We start from the raw sequence: 22,524 nt of genomic DNA, 5'->3' as shown, positions 1-22,524 counted from the left end.
AAAATGGTGTGATATGAGGACTACTATATTGGCTCGCGCAGATACCGCGAAGCTGGGCGATATTTTTATCTTGGCTCAGAAAATGGTGAGTCCTAGCAGTGTACAGGCTAATATTATCCGCGCTGTGCAACAGGTGTCACGGATTGAATTCAACTAATCCTTCGGGGGGTTGAAGGTTCAGGGAAGCAAAGCATGAAAGAATTTATTGATTTGGAGATTGGGATCGGCACTGCTTCTCGGGATTGACTTTACGGAGGGAAGGAAAAGAAGGAAGGTTAATAATCATGGATCTGTATTGATAGATACGCTTTGGGACCTGCCGATCAATCGAGATCCCCTCTGGCGCAATGACCTCCTCGGTGATAACATGTGAACAAAAACTGAGTCCCAGAGAAGACATGGGCGAAGGGGAAATAGGAGAGTAGTAATTTTGAGTCGAGAAAAGAATCCTCCATTTTCCATTTTAGTTCAGTAAGGAGGGCCAAAATTTTCGAGGTTCACAAGAGAGGTTTAGCTATAATTGTTATCTATAGAGTAGTGTGGCCGGCCTAGAATTCGAGAGGGCTGGCTGAATATTCAGCGGAAACATCCACGGTTCGGCCGGAAACTTAGTCAAGAGCCACAGCTGAATGCCACAGCAGGTAGAGAGTCGAAATATTCCCTATGTTGCAAGGATGACAGCAAACGGCCTTGAAGTTACACCAACCAGTGGTTTTCGATTGCACAACAGCTGGGATGCGAACTGCCCTCCCACAGAGCTACGTCGACATGCCCAAACGCCATCCGGGCGTTGTGTTACAGAAACCCCAGTATCCTGCCAGGTACACATTGTACGAATTAGAATGTATGAAAATCAATTATGTTACCTCATCGATACTGCTCTATAGTAGACCATTGCCTAGACATTCGAGACCCCAGGAAGAACTTCCATACATCCGAACGCCCGTCTCATTCCGTATGTTTATCATTTCGGAACCCCGGCCTATTTCGCTTATATTCCCTCCTGAGATTTAGCGATGAGGTCTCGGACTGCGTCGCCGAGCTCATCGATCACCAATCCGGATCGCGGAATGGTGTGGCCCTTGCCCGTGTCGAAGAATGCGGCTGTATCAGGGTCGCATACGTTGTATAGCGCATATGCGCCATGTCGGAAGGGATCTGTTTAAGCGAAACGAGGATAAAAATCCATCAGTAAGAATCCTTGGCAGAACTTGGAGACTGGAACAGTTCGGGTCCGAGGTTCAACCATACCATTGGCACCCACGACGTGTAGGGTGGGCACATCAACCAGATCATCGTTCTCATCTGCGAGAATGACTCCCTTGTGGGGGTCAATTGGGGGCCAGCCAGTGACGAACATTGCGCATTTGATCCTTCGCTCGCGCCCAGTCTCTTCCTGTCTGCGCTGTTCATTGAGAATGAAGGTCGCGGCGATGGATGCACCTTCACTGTATCCAATGATGCCTCCAATGTCTGGGTTCTCCTCCAACGTATCATAAAGATACTGCATCACCTCTTCATGGTTTTTCCATACCACATCTCGGTCTCCGACCAAGTCGCGCATCACATCTTCCGGGTTATGCCCGACTGGGATCTTGCGTACTCGGCTGATCATGGACTCTTCGGCTATACCACCATCTTCCGACCAGCGATAGTGCGGTCCAGCGCCAAAGTACTCCTCGAATCCTGCGTATAGGAGCTCGACAATCAGTCTCAGATGGCCACTCGCCGGGGTTTGAATTGGAGTCTGGGGTGTATCATACCTTGCGGGGGTTTAATCCTCACTAAGCCGTTGATGTAATAGAACGAAGCCGCATGATCGCGCGCCAAATTCTTCTGTAGCGGTGCTAGAATCGATCGCTTCGTGTGAGATTCTGTGTTTCTTAAATCTACCATGTCTCATCCTGGTGGATTTCTTTACATAACTGGATGCTGATATTCTGCGACAATTAGCACGGTCCTTTCCTTTGGGGCGCTTTCAGTAGCTCCCATGCTAGCTTGACTTACATCGATATTGCCAATGGCACCATGAAGGCAAAGAAACTTCATCTTGAGTGGACTGACGATATATTGCGTATACTTTCGGTCAAATCCCTGATCTTTGAGGAGGATAATAAGTAACAGAGATGAAAGCTTCGGTAAAGATTGGAAACAAGCAAAGCAGCTAAGCCTAAGAATCAATGCAGAAAGAAATAGGGCAAGAACATTAGAGCTTGTCAAGTCCAACCCCCGTGGAATACTTCGGATTCTCCACTCTCGGGACTTGTTCTCCAGCTCATTAATTAGCAATTCCCTCCGAACACATGTGATCGACAGGTTGTATCCACACCATCGATCCACAAGTTCATCGAAGCTCATGTGGGTTGCATGGACCCAGAAAATCATGTTCCCTGATTTTGTGTCTAACCTGAGTGGTAGCACCGTCCAAGTTACGCCACCAGTGGCCCAATGTCAACCTCTCATTCTTATCGCAGGAACCTCGGGGCAAATGTGTCGTTGAAGATATGAAAATATAGCTTTTTTTTTTTTTTTTTTCGAAATTAGGGATTTGGATGAATAAGGGAAGCGGGCCTGTTGATCTTTACTCTTGCTCGAGACTCTAACAAATTGTCCTTTTTATCCTTTTCGATCATTTTTGATTTCTCTGACACTTAAATTGAAGTGCTCCAGACTCTTCTATATAACTCTAATGGCCTGCCCAGTAGGGGCCTAAGATAGAAGGAGAATAAACAAGAAGAAAGAAAGTCCCGAACATCCTACTATACATGCGTTGATTCTATCGTTATATACTTCGTTTCCACCCCGACATCTCATCTTTCTCCTCTCCTTCTTTCCTTCCTTACTCTTTTTGTCATCCCTCATCCTCTCCTCCACACACACTATGAATGGCACGGCCGAGCCCAATGGCGCACCGTGCAACGGGGAACCCCAGATCCCGCAGCCAATTGCCATCATTGGGTATGCCTGTCGACTATCCGGCCAGGTTTCCTCCCCCGGTGACTTATGGGAGCTTTGTACAAGAGCCCGAAGCGGCTGGGTGCCCATCCCCAAGGACCGGTTTTCGCATGGCGCCTACCATCACCCTAATCCTTCGAAGCCTGGTACTCTCAACCCCGCGGGCGGTTACTTTCTAGATGAGGACGTTTCCCGTTTCGATGCACCCTTTTTCAATGTCACCGTGCAAGAGGCGATTTCTATGGACCCTCAGCAGCGCATGCTTCTGGAGTGCTCCTACGAAGCTTTGGAGAGTGCTGGCATTCCCAAGGAGTCTCTCGCAGGTCGCGATGTCGGCGTCTTTGTTGGTGGCAATTTCTCAGATTATGAGCTCAATAATTGCCGGGATATTGAAACCGTTCCTCCTTTTCAAGCTACTGGCAATGCAAATGCCATGCAATCCAATCGGATTTCATACTACTTCGACCTAGCAGGTCCTAGTATGACATTCGATACGGCCTGTTCGTCTTCCCTAGTGGCCTTGCATTATGCCGTTCAGAGCTTGAGGAGTGGTGAATCAAAGGAGGCGCTGGTTGGCGGATGCAGATTGAATCTACTTCCTGACTTTTTCGTTTCTATGTCCATGTCACAGTGAGTACACCCAGCCTGGACTAGAAGTGGTCATCCGAATAATTACTTACATATCTACAGATTGTTTAACGACGAGGGGAAAACATATGCTTTTGACGAAAGAGCCAAGTCCGGCTTCGCGCGCGGTGAGGGCGCCGGCGTTGTGCTCCTCAAGCCTCTCGACGCTGCGATTCGCGACAAAGACCCTATCCGGGCGGTAATTGCTAATTCTGGAGTGAACCAAGACGGGAGAACCAAGGGTATCACTTTGCCAAACGAACATGCACAGGAGCAATTGATCCGTCGTGTATACCGTGAAGCCCACCTTAACCCGGAAGACTGCGGCTTTGCAGAGATGCACGGTACAGGCACGAAAGCCGGAGATCCCATCGAGGCACGAGCGGTGCATGCAGCCCTTGGAGGAGGTCGGACAGCCCGGAACCCGCTTTACATCGGATCAGTCAAGTCCAACATTGGCCACTTGGAAGGTGCCAGCGGCATCGCTTCCATTATCAAGACGGCCATGATCCTTGACAAGGGATTGCTGCTACCAAATGCCGACTTCAAGAAGCCCAATCCGAATATCCCATTGACAGAGTGGAATATGAAGGTTGTCACCAGTACTCGTCCTTTTCCACGGGGCAAGAAGTACGCCAGTGTCTCCAACTATGGCTTTGGAGGAACCAATGCACACGTCGTTCTCCAAAGACCGCCTCCACCAGATCGGGCGGAGGATGATGCAGGCGTGGAGGGAGATCCAAAGAGCAGGTTGTTCTTGATCTCGGCCAATGATAAGGAATCTCTCCGAACGAGAATCCAAGACTTTGGAATCTACTTCGAGCAGCGGCCAGAAGTGTTCGAGAACTCCCTCTTCGGCAACTTTGCGCATACCCTCGGAACCAAGTTGTCCCATCTTTCGTATCGTGTTGCTTTGTCTGCATCTTCGTTGGACGAACTGGGTGTCAAGATGGCGCAACTGAAAGCCAATCCTATACGAGTACTTGGAACCCCCACAGTCGCCTTTGTTTTCACTGGACAGGGTGCTCAATGGGCCCAGATGGGTATTCCCCTCATGGGTGAATATCCCGTCTTTTCAAAGGCTATTGAACGCGCAGACAAATGTCTTCGTGACCTGGGGGCGGAATTCTCCCTGGTTGAAGAGCTACAGAAGGAGGCTGCAGTCTCCGATATCAACTCTCCCCATCTGAGCCAACCTGCTTGCACAGCTCTCCAGATTGCACTCACCGATCTTCTCCGTTCATGGGGTATCCAGCCCTCTTCAGTCGTGGGTCACAGCTCCGGTGAGATCGGTGCTGCCTACGCCGCTGGCATTTTTGACTTGGAGGGAGCCATGGCGCTTGCCTACCGTCGTGGCCAGATGACCTCGTTGCTGAAGAGCTCTTACCCTCTCCTGAAGGGTACAATGATTGCCGTTGGAGCCAGTTCCGATGCTATCAAGCCAATGCTCAAGACCATGCGCGGCTATGCCACGGTGGCGTGTGTGAATAGTCCCTCCAGTGTGACTGTTTCCGGAGACGCAGACGCGATCGATGAGCTCGAGACTGTCCTACAGCAGAGGCAGCTCTTTAATCGAAAGCTGAAGATCGATGTTGCCTACCATTCAGACCACATGAAGAAGGTGGCAGAGGCATATCTCTCTGCTATTGGTTCCATCTTGCCCTCTTCGTCCGCAACCGCGACATTCTTTTCGTCTGTCACTGGTGAGATCGCCGAACCATCTGATCTAGCTCCATCATACTGGGTGGCCAATTTGACTTCTCCCGTGTTGTTTGCCAACGCACTGGCCAAGATGTGTAACGACGTAGAGAAGCGTCCCAACCTCCTTCTTGAGCTTGGTCCCCACTCCGCCCTCAAGGGTCCAATTCTGGACACTTTGAAGAGCCTGGGCTCATTCGCCTCCAAGATTAGTTATGCCCCTACCGTGCTCCGCAATGCCGATCCGGCCCAGTCTATGCTGGATGCTGCAGGTGCCGTATATGTGCGCGGTGGAAGCCTCAACATCACAGAAGTCAACTTCCCCGTGAGCGGTGCCCGTAATCGATCTTTCTTGCGCGACTTGCCCAAGTACCCCTGGCAGCATGGAACACGGTACTGGCATGAAAGTCGCATCGCAGACGTACACAGATTCCGCGATGGAAAGCGAAACGATGTCCTGGGAACACTGGCTATGTACTCGAACGATCTTGAGCCCACATGGCGCAACATTGTCCGTCTGGACGATGTTCCCTGGCTTCGGGAGCACAAGATGCAGGGTATGAGTGTTTATCCAATGGCTGGATATGTAAGTTCTCCCATTTCTATATCAGTTTGAATAATTGCTGACCAAATTTTGTATAGTTGGCTATGGCCATTGAAGCTGCACGCCGACGCGCCGAGTCCCATGAGAATCCATTCTCGCAGTTCGAATTCCGCGAGGTTACCGTTGGTGCTGCACTCGTCCTGACCGACGACGTAGACGCTGAAACTATCATCTCCTTGAAGCCTTATGCTGAAGGTACCCGCGGGAACTCGGATATCTGGGATGAATTCCGTATCAGCTCATGGACAACCAAGCGAGGCTGGACAGTGCACTGCTCAGGCATGATTCGCACCCGCTCCAACCAGAAGCAGCAGACATCAGTCTCCAACATTGTTGAGACTGAGGGCAAGTACTTCCGCGGCCAGATTGACAGAGTCATGGAACAAGCAACATACAAGATTGACATACACAACATGTACCAAGTCCTTACCGATATTGGTGCCGGTTATGGCCCTTGCTTCCAGGGTCTGGAGAATGTCTTCTCAAGCCCCCATTACTCGCGTGGAGACTTGTACGTTCGGGATACCAAGTCCGTGATGCCTAAGAATTTTGAGGCTCCGCTGACCATTCATCCCACCTTCTTGGACGCGCTATTGCATCTGACCTGGCCTATTCTCGGCCAAGGCCGTATGGAACTAGAAACGCTGTACATGCCGACTATGCTCAAAAGCTTGATGATCTGCGACCAGATACCCTCTACTCCAGGCGCATCTGTCAAAGCTTGGTGCAATGGTGGGCCCTGCCAAGCTAATGCAGAGCCAACGAAATTCGATCTTTGGGTGACAACCGAGGATTCGACCGAAGTCTTGATCAACATCGAAGGTTTGGTCATGACTCCACTGAAGGACGCGGGCGCTATTAGTGGTGAAAATGTCCGTGGCTTGTGCTACAAGTTTGAGTGGAAGTCTCTTGCCGAACTTGAGCAGGAGACTGCTGCGAAATCCCAAGAGCCCAATGGTCATTTCAATAGCATGAACGGACATGCGAATGAGCCGAATGGGGGACTCACAAATGGCGATGTCCTGAATGGGTTGACCAATGGTCATCTCAGTCCAGATGAGAAGCCGCATATTAATGGTAATGGCATCCAGAATGGCTGCCACTTGACCGACATTGTGATCACACAGTTCGGCAAGTCCGACGGTATCGCAGACAAACTGAATGATGCTATTCAAAACCAGAGCAATGACTGGAAGCCCTCTATCTCCAGCTTCGATGAGATCGACGCAACTGGCAAGCACGTTGTCGTCCTCCAGACCGGGGCCCGCTCTCTTCGCAACCTCACTACAGAGTCCTTTGAAGATATCAAGAAGACTCTGCTGAACGCTTCCAATATTCTTTGGGTGTACCGTCTTGACAACCCAGATGCTCAGATGATCGTCGGTCTTACCCGAAGTCTGCGTGCCGAAACATTGGCAAAGGCTGCAACTCTCGGTCTCGAAACTGAAGATCTCGAGAACCCCGCCACTCCCATCATGGCTGCTGTCACTTCTCTGTGGTCTGTTGACAATCCGAAGCCCTGCGAGGACTTTGAGTTCCGGGCTAAGGGCGCCGAGTTGTTCGTCCCACGTGCCTTGACCAACCAAGCCGCAGACGTATTCGTCCATAACGAGACTCATGAGTTGACCATCTCGTCTCAGCCATTCCAGCAGCCTGGTCGTCGCTTCAAGCTCCAAATCGGCAATCTCGGTGCCCTGGATACGCTGTACTTTGCGGATGATGTGGTCGAGCTATTGGCTGATGATGATATCGAGATTGAGGTCAAGGCCACTGGTCTGAACTTCAAGGATATCGTCGTTACAATGGGTCAACTCGCGCAGCCGTACATCGGTATCGAGTGCAGTGGCATTGTCTCGTCTGTCGGCAAGAATGTTCAGCACCTTCAGGTCGGCCAGCGAGTCATGGCCCTGCCGCTGGGTGGTTACTCCACCTATGCTCGCTGCAAAGCTACCAGTGCTGCCCCTATCCCCGAAAACATGTCCTTTGAGGTCGGTGCCACTGTGCCAGTCGTCTTTTGCACAGCTTACTATGCGCTCTTCGACCTCGGGCATTTGCAAGAAGGGGAGCGAATCCTGATCCACGCCGGTGCTGGTGGTGTCGGACAGGCAGCAATCATGCTGGCACAGATGATTGGAGCAGAGATATTCGTGAGTGTCGGCAGTGTGGAGAAAAAGCAATTCCTCATGACCCAGTACGGAATTCCTGAGGACCACATTCTCTACAGTCGTGATACTTCGTTTGGCCGTGGTATCCGCCGCGCGACGAACAACGAAGGCGTGGATGTAGTTATCAACTCACTCGCCGGCGACCTTTTGCGCGAAACTTGGGAATGTCTAGCTCCATTCGGCCGATTCGTTGAGATTGGCAAGGCTGATATCACCAGGAACACTCGCCTGGACATGCTGCCATTTGAGTACAACGTCAGCTTTGCTTCTGTCGATTTAACCAAGGTGGCTCTGCACCGCCCGAAGCTGATGAAGCGTCTTTTGGAGAATGTCACGGAGCTAATGGCCAAGGAATCTGTGCGGCCTATCTTGCCGCTGACCACGTACCGCATCTCTGAGCTGGAGACTGCGTTCCGCACGTTGCAGACCGGTAAGGCGATGGGTAAGATCGTGGTTGTTCCTCATCAGGATGATTATGTCAAGGTAAGAAACCTGCAATTTGAATTTCCGAGTACATAAATTCTAACATGTGAATCCCAGGCTGTTGCACCCAAGACTGGCTCTTCTCTGTTGAAGGCTGATGCTTCTTATATTCTGATCGGTGGCACTGGTGGTCTGGGACGAAGTATGGCTAGGTGGATGTCCTCCAAGGGCGCCAGACACATTGTTCTGGTTTCTCGGAGTGCATCAGTGAATGAACAGGTCCAAGCTCTGATTAACGAGCTGGCTGTCGATGGCACACACGTTGTCGTCAAGCCATGCGATGTGAGCAGCAAGCCATCAGTCGAGAATCTTGTCAAGGAAGAAATGAAAGATCTTCCTCCAGTCCGTGGTGTTGTCCATGGCGCCATGGTCCTTCGGGTATGCCCTGCCAATATGCCTACCACTCAAACTTCCGTTCAGCCAGCTAACACCTCATAGGATATTCTCTTCGAGAAAATGACTCTGGATGACTTCCAAGCCGTCATAGCCAGCAAAGTCGACGGTGCCTGGAACTTGCATGAAGTTCTCGCCGACTATCCTCTGGACTTCTTCGTGGCTCTCTCCTCGGTTGCCGGTGTCATCGGTAACCGTGGTCAAGCAGCCTACGCCGCTGCAAACGTTTTCCTCGATGGTTTCATGGAGTACCGGCGCTCATTGGGCCTCCCGGGTACATCCATTGACTTAACTGCCGTCCGGGATGTCGGGTATCTCGCCGAAGTCGACATCAAACGGCAACAAGAAGTACTGAAGAACATCGGTACAGATGGCATGGATGAAGCGGAGGTGCTCGCACTGCTAGCCGCCGCGATCACAGGCGACATTGCAGACTCCTGCTCGGGCCAATTCATCGTCGGCCTCGAGCTCAGCACACTAGACCACTTCTGGGCGCAGGACGCCAAGTTCAGTGTTCTCTATGAGACCGCGAAGGCGGCCCATGGCTCAGGAACTGCCGGTGGAAGCGGTCCATCCGCACCGCTGAATGTGCTCCTTGCCAATGCGGGCTCCAAGGAGGAGGCGCTACACATCTGCTATGAAGCGCTCGCGGTCAAGCTGGCACAGGTACTGGTGATCTCGCTGGAAGACATGGATCCATCGATCACAGTGGCCTCGTTGGGTTTGGATTCACTTGTGGCGATTGAAATCCGTAATTGGATTGCGCGCGAGGCCAACGCTAATGTGCAGGTGTTGGAGTTGTTGTCGAGCGGATCTTTGATGGCGCTAGCTGAGATTATTTTGAATAAGTCGCAGGTTTGATGGGGAGAATGCCGTGTGCTGGCGCTTTTGTTTTGTTACATATGATTTATGTTTACATGAGCTGTTCTTTGTTGTTATAGATTCTATACGTACATGTATGCAATGAAATTTGGTAAGCTCCAGTCTGACTCGATTTTGTATGAAGGATTCAAGGCAGTCGCTTTTGGGCTGCTTTGTTACTGGACCTCCTCAACGACTGTTGAAAACATCATGGTGGGCTCATATTGTATCGCGACTCAGTCTCCTTCAAGCACATAATTGGAGAAGGCACTTTTCAACAGGAAGGGATCACTTTGGGGAAAGCCTTGAAGAGGCTCATTCCGCGGAGGTATCTCTCCGGCGCCCCTCCGGAAAGAGGTTTCCGCTCCCTCAGAAAAAAAGTCACAATGCATCGTCATCGCAACACTGGCAACTGCCTCTGATAACTACGTAGGTCATTCTACTCAACTGACATCCCACCTCCAACAGCACAATGCCGGGATGATCATCTCCAAAAACACCCAAGCCGATAGCCACCGGCACTTCAAGCCAGGCCCAAAAAGGGCATCCATCAACCAAAAAATTCTCCTCCCGCTCCCCTTGACCTGTGACGCATGTCAAAACTTAATCGCAGATTTTTACCCGTGACGCAGATACGAAGGTTAAATTTTCCAGAATCATAGTAGAGGGTGAGATGAAACTTCCCTCGAGAGTTTACTCTTGACACCTCCCGCTCGGCAGGCTTGGCCTCGGTCATTCTTGAGCCAAGAAACTTTTCATCGGCCACTTGCCGACGGGTTGTCCGCCACCACATTCCGGAGGATTGAAAAGTTTAACATGTACGAACGGAAGTACCTACTGTAGGGCGTTGTAGGTGTTTACAGCAGTGATGTCATTGGGATCCGCGGTGGCTGATGCTTGGCGCTAAGAAATGTCCGTGGGAGGACAATGCGACAAGCGTTTTTTCCGTGGATGCTAAGTACTGCGGATATCGCGTGCAAGTGGATTTTGAATTACATTCCGCCGTGCCTAGATGAGACATTAATCTTGAAGCGAACTGATGCGCCAAGCGATATGCCTAGCAGCTGGTTCTCCTACAATGAAATGTCCATACCGGTCCCTCGGTCTAGTGTTGCCCGAATATGTTTTGATCTCGGGTAATTATTTAACGGACAGTCGACGCTAAACGAGATGCCGACATATTCTCACCCGTAGTCGTTGTTACTGGTCAATTTATCAGCTAAATTATCTCAGGATTTCAAAGCGGCAAGCCGCAAAGCAAAGTGGAGCTGGGTACTCCACTTGCGTTTTTAAACGATGAATGCCGCGGTAATACTACAATTATTATAGGCTAGAGGGGGAGGAGATGGTAATGCTAGGCGGAGTATGCAGACGATGTCATCGTCGATGACAGTGATTTTCAGTGACCATGATGTACCTGATAATCGGCTAATCGCGTCTGGCCCAGGAACGGAGAACGAATCCGGCGAGATATACCAGTAACATTCTTCGATGTATGATCAACCACGTGGAATTCTTCCATCTGGCATGGCCGTTCTCAACGCGAATGACATTGAAGGACCCACATTGTTAAGATTTGTTGACAATTGAGCTGGAGGAGAGGATAAGCAAGACGATATTAAATTGAATGCGAAGTACCGAGGCGCGAAATGGATAACATCGGCTTTGTCGAGACACATAGTATCAGTCCGTGCAATCCTTTTCATGACTCGATCAAAACTCTTTTCCGGACAGCCTATTTCGCTAGCCGAGAGCACCTCTGTACCACTACCATCAGAGGACTAATTTCTGACTAACAATTCTCCAGTAAATTAGTATGTAATCTCGGTAGCAATGAGAAAGTATGGAAATTAAACAATGTCCTGTCCCTTCTGCTCCACACTCATTCGAGCCATTCATCATCGTGTTGTACCCGATTGTGGAGATCCATGAGTACGCCGATATATACTCCGTGCTGTAAGTCCGTAAGTAGTGTAACCAGGACTCAGGAGCGGCCCGAGTCCACGGAGGTCGGTACGGGAAATAGAGAGATTACATAAGGAGGATCGTGGGACCCACTTCGGTGGTTGAGCCCTACTGGAATGACTGGAATGACTGGATTGACTGGATTGACTGGGTTGATGTTTTGTCCTGCCAATCAGAGATGGGGCTCGGACCTTGGCCGAACTCGAAGACGGGCGGTTATCACGTGACTAGTCCTCCGGGACTGGAAATACTACCCTCCGAGCCCCCCCCCCCTTCGACCCCAAAGTTTCCAAAATGAGGAGAATCGCGGAGGATCGCAAAAGCCCCAAAAAGACCCAAAAAGCCAATCGCCCGCTAACAACGGTTATGATCACATGTCTTTTCCTCCACAAACCTTCCCGCGGTAGCTTCTGATAACTACCACCTTAACAAGGATCGGGAAACGCCCAGCGCCATTGATACAATTTTCAACCAAATTTTACTTTGGTACCAACATCAGACACTGTCCGGCAAGGCAATTTCCCAATCTGAAGACCGCCTTCTCTCTTGGTCCCCACGGGGTGGTGTCGGATTCGATCGCGTCGGTGGCTTGATTGGCCCCTCGGTGGACCCGCTCGGTGGGTCACGGCCTCCTTCACGGTAACCTTCCGGTCGTCGGCATCGGCCTGTGAGTAATGACGGACGGGCCTTCGGGGGCCAAGAAGGGTGCGGAAAGAAAAGGTAACTGAGGCGAGTCTGTGGGTGAAAGGTAATTTGGACTTGGTTGTTCTAGCTTGGGCCTCTTCTGGGATCCCCGAACTGGCGCGAACTCGCTTCGATTGCGATGCTTTTTTTCAAATGCGCAAAAGGACTGACTAGTTGCTAGACTACCACTCAATATCTGCACCAACGAGAAAAAGAAGAAAAGAAAACTCTGACCCTTGACCCACTGCACTTCCCCGTTTTCCCCCGTGAATGGACGAGGATGAAAGAGATGGAGGGTCGGGAGAGATTCCCATTCCGGCCAGGAGAATGATGATCCTGACGCCCGCTCAAGGTAACGATCCACCCCCACGAGGCTACAAAGGGCGACACCGTCGTGAGACTCGTGACAAGTGGGAAGGGCTGCGATCGGACGGTGACAAAGAGGCGTCCGGAGGGCTCCACGGGTGGCTTGACGGACGAGAACGGGTGGCGCCTTGCAAGCAACCCAAGCAATTGGCAACCCCCAAAGTGGACAAGTCTGGTCCCCTCAGGCACGACTCCAAGAACTTTCGGCCTCCCGCAACACCTGACTGGTCCGCCACTTGGCTGACCTTTGGCGATAAACTTCGGATTCCCGAATGCAGCATCACACGTTGGTGGCGGGCGGCCAACCCCAAACAAGAAACAGAAGCAGCCGCTACGCGCTTGGCCCTTTTTCCCCCCTGCTAGGCCTTGCTGGGCGGCTCGCGAGACTTGCCCTCCATCACAACCCACTTAGGGCAAACCCCACCTATCGCGACCCCGTAAAACTCTGCTGCGGGGCCCCCTTAGCCCCTTAGCCCCCATACGGGCTCCACGGCGTACCACGGTGGTCCGCGCGACCTGCCTCTAGCGTTAACACGGCCGACGTCATGTCCAATGTTTTTCGTCTTGGCCGACCTGACCCGTAGCATGCGTTTCTCCGCTCCCGAAAGAAGTATAGACATACATATAAGGCCTCCTCCCTGACCCCGGACACCCCAGGTCTTTCTTCTTTCCTTCCCTTGTCCTGGTCAATCCCATCCCTTCGCGCATATACCACCGCGAAGAAGAAGAGACAACAACCTTCAAGATGTGGACAACAACTTCCGGCTTGCGGGGCAAGAAGCTCCACCTTGCTATCACCTTCACTTCCGTTGTTGGTTTCTCCCTGTTCGGTTATGATCAGGGTCTTATGTCTGGTATCATTGCCGGTACCGAGTTCACCAAGGAGTTCAGCGCTCTCGCCATCCCTGACGGCTCGTCTGCCGCCTATTCTCAACATGTTTCTGTCCTCCGTGGTGCCGTGACTGCCTGTTACGAGCTTGGTTGCTTCTTTGGTGCTATCTTCACTCTCTGCTTTGGTGAGCGCATCGGCCGTACCCCCTTGCTGGTCGCCGGTGGTGTTCTCATGATTATCGGTACTGTCATCTCTACTGCTGCCTTCGGTCCTCAATGGGGCCTGGGTCAGTTCGTTGTTGGCCGTGTTATCTCTGGTCTTGGAAACGGTATGGACACTGCCACGATTCCCGTGTGGCAGTCTGAGTGCTCTCGCGCCCACAACCGTGGATTCCTCGTCTGCTTCGAGGGTGCTATCATTGCCGTCGGTACCTTCATTGCCTACTGGATCGACTTTGGTCTCTCCTACGTGAATAGCTCCGTTCAGTGGCGTTTCCCGGTTGCTTTCCAGATCCTCTTCGCTATTCTGGTTAGCGCTGGTGCTATGATGCTTCCCGAGTCTCCTCGTTGGTTCGTCATGCAGGGCAAGGACCAGGAGGCCCTTGAGGTTCTCGCCGCTCTCAACGACAGCACTATCGATGGCGAGGATGTCCTCACCGACTTCAACCTGATGAAGGCTGATCTCAAGACCCAGGAGGGTGTCAAGGCCGACTGGAAGACCCTCTTCACTTTCGGCAAGACCCAGGAGTTCCAGCGTATGATGATCGGTTGCTCCGGCCAGTTCTTCCAGCAGTTCACTGGTTGCAACGCTGCCATCTACTACTCTACTCTGCTGTTCGAGCAGAACCTGAAGATGGAGCACCGTCTCTCCCTGGTTCTGGGTGGTGTCTTCGCTACCGTCTACGCTCTCGCTACCATCCCCTCCTTCTTCATGATTGAGCGCGTTGGTCGCCGTAACTTGTTCCTGATCGGTTTCGCCGGCCAGGGTCTGTCTTTCATCATCACCATGGGTTGCTTGATCAATGAGAACGAGCAGAACGCCAAGGGTGCCATCGTCGGTATCTTCCTGTTCATCTGCTTCTTCGCCTTTACCACGCTGCCTCTCCCCTGGATCTACCCTCCCGAGATCAACCCCCTGCGCACCCGTACCATGGCCGCCGCCGCCTCCACTTGCACCAACTGGATCACCAACTTCGCCGTCGTCATGTTCACCCCCGTCTTCTCCGACGCTTCTCCGTGGGGTATCTACCTCTTCTTTGCGCTTGTCAACTTCATCGGTCTTCCCTTCGCCTGGTTCTACTACCCTGAGACCGCCGGCCGTGACCTGGAGGAGGTTGACATTATCTTCGCCAAGGCCCACATCGAGAAGAAGTGGCCCTACCAGATCGCCAACACCCTGCCCAAGCTTTCTCCCGGTGAGATTGCCTCCATGCAGCGCGAGGTCGGCCTCGACGTGTCTGACCACCAGCACGCCTCGGAGAACGAGAAGGTCGAGATGGCCATGTCCAGTGGCAACTCGAGCGATGAGAAGGCTGAGTAAATTCTATAATCCAGCCCTTCCTTCCTATCGGAGAGCCGTGTACAGTGTTTGCTTTGGCGTTCCATCCTGGTGACGGAAAGCATATTTGAGGTTACGACGAAACTCTTTATTGATTTTCAGAGTGCGTTGTGATGTGATACCTCGCATTATTATTCCCCCCAATTTTTTTTCTTCGTTTTTTTCCTATTATCAAGTTATGATGTTGGCATGACCATGGCTGGTTAATCGCCGCCAGATTAATGTCTCAGTGCTTTTGCTTTTTCTTTATGTTATATACCATGAAGGGAGGTGATGATTTGGAAAATAGAGGTTGATTGAAGCTCAACAATAGAATGCATTGTCATCCTATAATCATTCTTGCTCATGCAGCAGCTCTACAAGTAGATAATTATCAAAAGATCGAAGAATGTGTACTTCAAGTTTGGGATTGAAAAACTTCAGCATAATGACGATTAGTGTTCAGGTGTCGTTCATGATAGACTTCACCTCAGTTAAACCAATTCAAGATTTTCTTTAGTACTGGCACGATTCATGTCCACGAACAGGTAACTCTAATCCAGGAATACCATTCCGTCTACAACACTCTCCAACTCAAAAACAGCACATTATAATGTGAAGGAAATGCCATCCAGGATCAAATCCAATCCTCACAATCGTATCACCAACCCCACGAATCCACTCCCAAATTCAAAATATACCAGACATCTTCGGAGAATTCCCAGTGGAGTCTGTAGACCATGCATGTACTGTAGTCACAAGACCCAACCAACAAGCAACCAAACACAACACAACAATCCCAATTCCGTCATCACAACGGCCAAGCCACATGGCAGAGTGACCTGCACTGCACCCCGCAGGCCCCGGCTACAGAGCAGCATGTAAGCATGTACGGCAATCACGTATTCTCCGTACAACTCCACACTCCATGGTTTAGCTAGATTGTGATGTGATGCAGGATGCGGGATATGTCTCCGCCCTTCGGCAAGCCTTCTACTTCGGAGGGAGGTTTGCCTAAATTTGCCTGTTTGGTTAGGCCAGATTTAGTGTTGTCGATCAGTATCTCGTTTTGAGTTCCGGGGAAGGCAGGTTTTGCGAAGGAAGCTTGGGTGGAGGCTGAATGTCTGGGGTCCGGGGAGGGAGGATGTTTATGGATGGGATGGGAATTGATTTGATGGTAAGATCAATTGGGGGCTAGATGTTGCGGCTGTGGAATACGTCTAGGGAGGTATGGGTTTCTGTTCTGCTCTCTACGCTGGAAAGGCTGTGACCAAGATGATTGGGAAGTTAAAGGCTCATTGGACGGAGTTGTAAGTAGGAGGTAGTATAGCAAGCAGCTTTATGGAGATTGGAAGTCCTTACTTCCTTGCAGGATGATTTGTAACTTGGACACTCAACCCGAGAAAGAGATTCTCCCTTTATACCTAATATCAGTTGCATCAAGATCTATATGCTTGGTAGGCTCCATTAATCATGATCTTAATTCCCAAAAGGATGTGATCATGGCTCAACAAACCAAGCATAACTACGGTCTCTGTATACTTGCCCATGGAGGGGCACAGATTGCAGCGCGAGATTTGGGACTTGACCTGCCGAAAAGGTAACACAGCCAAAAACGAAAGTGACGTATTGCAAAAAACTAAATGGAAAGCTACAGTCATTCTCGAAATCGCATCAAATGATACTGTTCACACTCAATCACTCTTTTCTAGCCCTACGGCCAAGACTTTAGCGCAGATCAATCATTGAGCCGCCCGCCGGAAGTTGATGGCCACTGGAAGATGCTGTTTGTATAGTATTTCACAGTGCTTGAAAATCTAGACAATACCATTAAACGACCGTCCTAGTCAGTTGTCCATTGCTTGTAGGTAAATAACATCCTCAGCAGCTCCTGACGTAGTCGCCTCAACTAAGACATATTCACCCACGATTGGTCGAGTAAGTGTGGGTAAATGAGGTACGGTTCTCTCGTTAGCCATGAGCATTACAACGTTCATCGAGCTTAGCGTTTGACCTACATATGAGATGATGCATTACAAGATGCATTACCTGGATCAAATTTATGTCACTCCTGAGACTGGGTCCTTTTGTTCTTCTGGTAATTCTGCCGTTAATCACCGTCTCTAAGGTAATTGGTGTTTGCAGGGTTCATGCAAAAGGTATCACAAGCAACATACGCGCGCGCTATCACTGCTGATAAATATGACTCGACAGATGTATTCTCTGTTCGCGCCCAGGCTTTCCCCTATATGCGTAATGAGCCTTTCATATACTGAGGGTCGAATCTCTCTTTTCTTTCTCTCCCGTTAACTACTCTCGCGCTGTGCGTTCTGTCACATTCCCGAGGATCCCTCTTGTACTCACTTACATACAAAATACCACTTTGAAATGTCAGGTCTGGAAGTCATCGGCGGTATCTCTGCGATCATCACTCTCCTCGATGCCTCGATTAAGATCTACGACAGAGCTCGAAATGGCATGAAGTTACCAGAGACCTTCGAATCCGTTCAATGCCGACTGCCTGTTATCCTTCATATCCTTCAGACATGCAAGAGCGGCCTAGAATCGCGAAAAGACTCTATGCCTTCAGATGTTTGTGATGCGCTAGAGAACATCGTTGACGCTTGTACTGAAAAAGCTCAAAAATTGAGAGACATATTCGAGATGGTCATACCTGGTGAGAGGGATACGTGGGAGAAACGATATGCAAAAGTCATTCGCAGACTTGGAAAAGGAAACAAAGTCGAAGAACTCATGGCTGCACTCACTCAAGACGTCCAACTTGTCGTCAATAACAATGCCGTCAATTCTGCTACCCCTGAGCAAAACCTCGAACTCGACAATATTTGCAACGAGATGAAATCCGTCAAAAGCTCGACTCCCGAGAGAGAGCACACGGCCTTAGCTTTCCATAGCGGTGGAGGGGCACAGAATAACAACGTCAGTAGCGGCTATGGTCAGCAAATCAACAACAATGCCCATGTCGGAACGCAGAATTTCCATTCTGGTAAGAGGCAGCCATCATGTTAGCTAAGTTCCCTCCATCCGAAGCTGCGTGGCCATTATGGCGGCAGTCAACGGGCACATTTGCTTAGATGATTTCAATACTTCACTGTCGCTGCTCATTGCTAGTTCTTATTTCCAATAGAATTTATCTCTGTGCTTTATTGTCTCTTTATTTACAAGCATAACTCCACTTGATGCCAGAAGAATCAATTCAACTAACTCTTTGATAGTCACTGTCAAGCAGAAGACAGATTTTAGTTTTCGCGGACCCGTTGGTATCTTACACGGCCAAGCGCCTTATATCGCCTCGGAACTCTTCGTCGGTCGTGGCTACGAGCTTGATGATATCAAAAAGATTCTACACCCTGACTGCAAGGCCCAAAAACAACGGCGCCTTGTCCTCGGTGGTATGGGTGGTATTGGCAAGACCCAGCTTGCGATCGCCTACGCAGAAACCGGCCGTGGGTCTTATAAATCTGTGTTCTGGCTTAATGCAGTGTCTGAAGCCGCATTGAAAGACAGTTTCCGATCGATAGCCAGCCTTATCTTCGACGTTGAGGAGCCGGGAGTGTTAGAGGACAAAGAGGTCGTGAGGCGCGTACAACAATGGCTATGTGCCCCCAGAAATACTGAATGGTTGTTGATATTCGATAACTACGACGATCCGGCCCAGTTTCAGATTGACCGCTATTACCCTCCTGCTTCTCATGGGGCTATCGTGATCACCACTCGGCGGCCGGATCTAGTTGCTGGGACCCCACTTCACGTAAAGCCTTTTCGGAACATTGAAGATAGCCTCGCGGTCCTTAAAACCCGATCAAAACGAGACAGCGCTCAATCAGGTACGCTCTAATCAACCCGGTTTAGGACTGCTGTACTAACCACCACGGTTAGATCCTCATGCCAAACTCCTCGCGGAGCGACTTGCCGGTCTTCCTCTTGCTTTGGCCACCACCGGCACATATCTTCATCGCAGTACCTTCACTTTCGAACGCTACCTTCGAGAATATGAGAAACGTTGGAACATCAGCCCTCACCGACCCCTACAACTCCAAGAGTATCAGGAGCGCACACTATACACAACCTGGGATTTGTCATACTCTCGCCTAGAGAAAGAAGATCCGGTCGCGGCAAAATTACTGAAACTACTGGCTTACTTCGATAATGGGAGACTTTGGTACGAGCTTTTTCAAGCTGGCCTTAATGATAGTTCTCCCGAGTGGCTTCGAGAAGTGATCGAGGATGACGTGAATTTCAATGGAGCGATGGGAGCCCTAACTGAATACTTCTTCGTGGAGAGTCACCATACTTCTGGGTCATGGAGCATGCATAACTGTGTGCACGACTGGACTCTAGCAGCACTCAACAAGAACATCGACGCAAGTCTTTGTTGGTTTGTTTTTGACTGCATTTCTGCGTCTATAGGAGATAATAGGGTGGATGACTTTGCAAATCTGTCTTACTCTGCCTTGGCTGCTCATGCCACGCGGCTATTACAACAGCGCTTCTGCGATAATGACGTCTCATATGATATTGCGCCTCATCGACTCGACCAAGCTTCACTAATTGCAAACCTTCTTCGAGACCAAGTACTTCTCGTTGCTGCGGAGAAAATGTACCAGCGAGCGTTAGCGGGAAAGGAGAAAGCGCTTGGAGCACATCACACGTCGACTCTTCAGACTGTTAACGATCTCGGGGTTCTATATCGGAACCAAGGCAGGCTAAGACAGGCGGAGCAGATGTACCGGCGGGCGCTAGCCGGGCGTGAGGAAGCGCTCGGAGTACACCATATTTCAACCCTTGACACAGTCAGAAATCTCGGGATTGTATATCGTCTCCAAGGCAGGCTAGATCAAGCAGAGCAGAAACTCCAACAGGGACTAGCTGGATGCGAGAAAGCACTCGGAGCAGACCATATATTAACTCTTGACACAGTTAACAATCTCGGGATTGTTTATTGCGTCCAAGGCAAGCTAGACCAGGCGGAGCATATGTACCAGCGGGCGCTAGCTGGGCGTAAGAAAGCGTTTGGAGCAGACCACATATTGACCCTTCACACTGTTAACAATCTTGGGATTTTATATCGCGTCCTTGGCAACTTAGTTCAGGCAGAGCAAATCCTCCAATGTGCACTAGCCGGAAAGGAGAAAGCGCTTGGAGCGGACCACACGTCGACCCTTGAGACTGTCAATAATCTCGGGCTTCTATATCACGTCCAAGGCAATCTAGACCAGGCGGAGCAGATGCTCCAGCGTGCGCTAGCCGGGCGTGTAAAAGTGCTTGGGACGGATCATATATCAACTCTTCGCACTGCCAACAATCTCGGGATTCTAAATTGTGCCCAAGGCAGGCTAGACCGGGCAGAACAGATATACCAGCAGGCACTAGCTGGGCGTGAAAAAGTGCTTGGAGCGGATCACGCATCAACCCTTAATACCGTCAATAACCTAGGGATTCTATATCGTGTTCAAGGCAAGCTAGACCGGGCGGAGTTGATGCTCCAGCGGGCGCTAGACGGGCGCCTTCTCGTGCTTGGAGCAGACCACACGTCGACCCATGACACCATCAATAATCTTGAGATTCTATATCGTGCCCAAGGCAGGCTCGACCAGGTGGAGCAGATGAACATGCGGGTTAAGCTAGGGCAGGAGACGGAGAATTCTGCCATCTGACTTTGAACGATGATCTTATAATACTTCAACATCTTTCGGTAAACAGTGATAAAGCGCTACCGGCCTCCACCGGGTTTCCCCTCAGCAAGTCTAAGCTAGCTATTTGACCTCTAGGAGCTACAACGAAGTCTTCTTTGATCATTTAAACCCGGTATTTCACCTATAACCATGGCAAGCCATGAACGGACTCATTCCCTTATGGTAAAGAGCTCATAGCAAGCACGAGCCAAATAGGCAATTAACGGACAGAACAGTGAGACATTTGGGAACACCCAACCCTAATATCGACCATCCAGCATAAGGCATCTTTTTGAGAAACACGACGTATCTTTCCATTGATATCGGAAACAAACACGTAACCTAATCTCAGGAACCTCGATTAACCTACATCATCCCAAATAACCACAGATCTACAGGCACAACGCCACATCCAACCCCGCTCACACGGCCATTACCGAGGAGTCGTCAGCGCGGCGCCACTAGTTCTTCGTGAGGATGTATACGAACTTACGAGACACATCAAGCGGCAGTAATACAATCGCTGTTTGGATACATCATTCTATTCGCATAGCAAAGGAGAGAAATGTACAAGTACGGGCAAGACTGATCCATTCAGCGATAATACGTAAAACGCTCACGACAGGTTCACAGTAGCCCGGACAGCACGGCACAATCGTGGATCGATGGATGCTTGACTCAGAACGAGGATATAGAACGGATGGACATGACTCGTTCTAGCCCCGAGTCCATGCAGATCCTACTATATCCTCCAGTCCGAGGCGCTATAGCACAAGCCCACGCACGCACACCCCAGAAATCCTGCGTGCTTCACTTCATCCACTGAGACCCTTTTGGTTGAGGTTTCTGACCATTCCATGCCCAGTGGACTTTGAAGGAAGAACGGACTTTCCATTCAGTATACAGGGGCCACCTAATACACTGGGGTCCACGACAGGGGAGCTTGAAATGATAGATGCCGCCTTCGTGTCTCCTATCCGCATGGCTACGCACCATGGGGTCCAAGAGCCAACTGGGATACTCCCTCTAGTAACTTCTACAGTGGTTGGCACGTTGATAGTAGAACCACTTGGGAACTGGAACAAACGCGCCGATACTTCTAGCTGCCAGCTGAGCTTGGTATGCGATATGCATCGCTCTGAAGTTCGCCAAGTGGCCAGCGGCATATTGCGTCCAAGCGGCATTTCTCGTTGCCAGAGTCTATGCACCATCAAAGGTGGCCTGATTTGCTCGGCCAAGCGCCCCATACACGCTTGCGTTCATGATGCTGTGGAAATTATCGTGAGATCCGTCCGCTATGGCATTGTCAACTACGACTCGAACCACGAGGTATGGTAGAAGTAGATTTTGAGCGCCTCGCTTGGAGGCATGGACATTTCAGTCCAGCACCAGCGGATAAGCAAATGACAAGTCAAGTGTCCGGCCAAATAGACATGTTTTCATCACCAGACACAGCGAGCGTTTCACTAGATGTTAGTCGTTTAGTCGCTAATCTCGTCGCGAGGAAAGACTCTAGTCGAAGTATTGCGCGGCCTTTTGCCATACGTAGTTCAAGATTGACAATACAGACACCGACACAGAAAATGCTTCCAGGTATTATGCAACAATTACATTGTCTTTCATCCAAATGCGAGACATCAGATCGAAAGCGGGTAGCGT

The 22,524-nt window shown here is 50.4% G+C and overlaps 5 protein-coding genes across 5 annotated transcripts; 4 read left to right on the top strand and 1 right to left on the bottom strand.

The window, feature by feature from the left end:
• Positions 1 to 991: 991 nt before the first annotated feature.
• N7473_010848 (uncharacterized protein) lies at positions 992 to 2,049 on the bottom strand (the record flags this gene model as incomplete). The annotated part of the gene is made up of 4 exons (XM_057156787.1): positions 992 to 1,158; positions 1,252 to 1,686; positions 1,764 to 1,836; positions 2,008 to 2,049. 4 exons carry the CDS (start codon positions 2,047 to 2,049, stop codon positions 992 to 994), a joined length of 717 nt encoding a protein of 238 aa, XP_057005442.1.
• Positions 2,050 to 2,881: 832 nt separating this feature from the next.
• On the top strand, positions 2,882 to 9,786 carry N7473_010847 (type I polyketide synthase; the record flags this gene model as incomplete). Its single annotated transcript, XM_057156786.1, has 5 exons — positions 2,882 to 3,585; positions 3,646 to 5,866; positions 5,923 to 8,532; positions 8,590 to 8,910; positions 8,971 to 9,786. 5 exons carry the CDS (start codon positions 2,882 to 2,884, stop codon positions 9,784 to 9,786), a joined length of 6,672 nt encoding a protein of 2,223 aa, XP_057005441.1.
• A 2,919-nt stretch (positions 9,787 to 12,705) lies between these two features.
• N7473_010846 (uncharacterized protein) lies at positions 12,706 to 13,164 on the top strand (the record flags this gene model as incomplete). The annotated part of the gene is made up of 1 exon (XM_057156785.1): positions 12,706 to 13,164. One exon carries the CDS (start codon positions 12,706 to 12,708, stop codon positions 13,162 to 13,164), a length of 459 nt encoding a protein of 152 aa, XP_057005440.1.
• A 382-nt stretch (positions 13,165 to 13,546) lies between these two features.
• On the top strand, positions 13,547 to 15,172 carry mfsA (glucose-inactivated glycerol proton symporter STL1; the record flags this gene model as incomplete). The annotated part of the gene is made up of 1 exon (XM_057156784.1): positions 13,547 to 15,172. The coding sequence occupies one exon, from the start codon at positions 13,547 to 13,549 to the stop codon at positions 15,170 to 15,172; it is 1,626 nt and encodes a 541-aa protein (XP_057005439.1).
• Positions 15,173 to 17,557: 2,385 nt separating this feature from the next.
• Positions 17,558 to 20,847, top strand: N7473_010844 (TPR repeat protein; the record flags this gene model as incomplete). Its single annotated transcript, XM_057156783.1, has 3 exons — positions 17,558 to 18,176; positions 18,406 to 19,017; positions 19,070 to 20,847. The coding sequence occupies 3 exons, from the start codon at positions 17,558 to 17,560 to the stop codon at positions 20,845 to 20,847; spliced, it is 3,009 nt and encodes a 1,002-aa protein (XP_057005438.1).
• Between the last annotated feature and the right edge of the window lie 1,677 nt (positions 20,848 to 22,524).

Source organism: Penicillium subrubescens, assembly GCF_028828155.1.
Source record: "Penicillium subrubescens strain IBT 31985 chromosome Unknown utg000007l_segment0_segment0, whole genome shotgun sequence".
NCBI classification, from domain to species: domain Eukaryota; kingdom Fungi; phylum Ascomycota; class Eurotiomycetes; order Eurotiales; family Aspergillaceae; genus Penicillium; species Penicillium subrubescens.
Note: the sequence above shows the minus strand (reverse complement) of the source record. Positions and strands in the feature narration are given on the sequence as shown.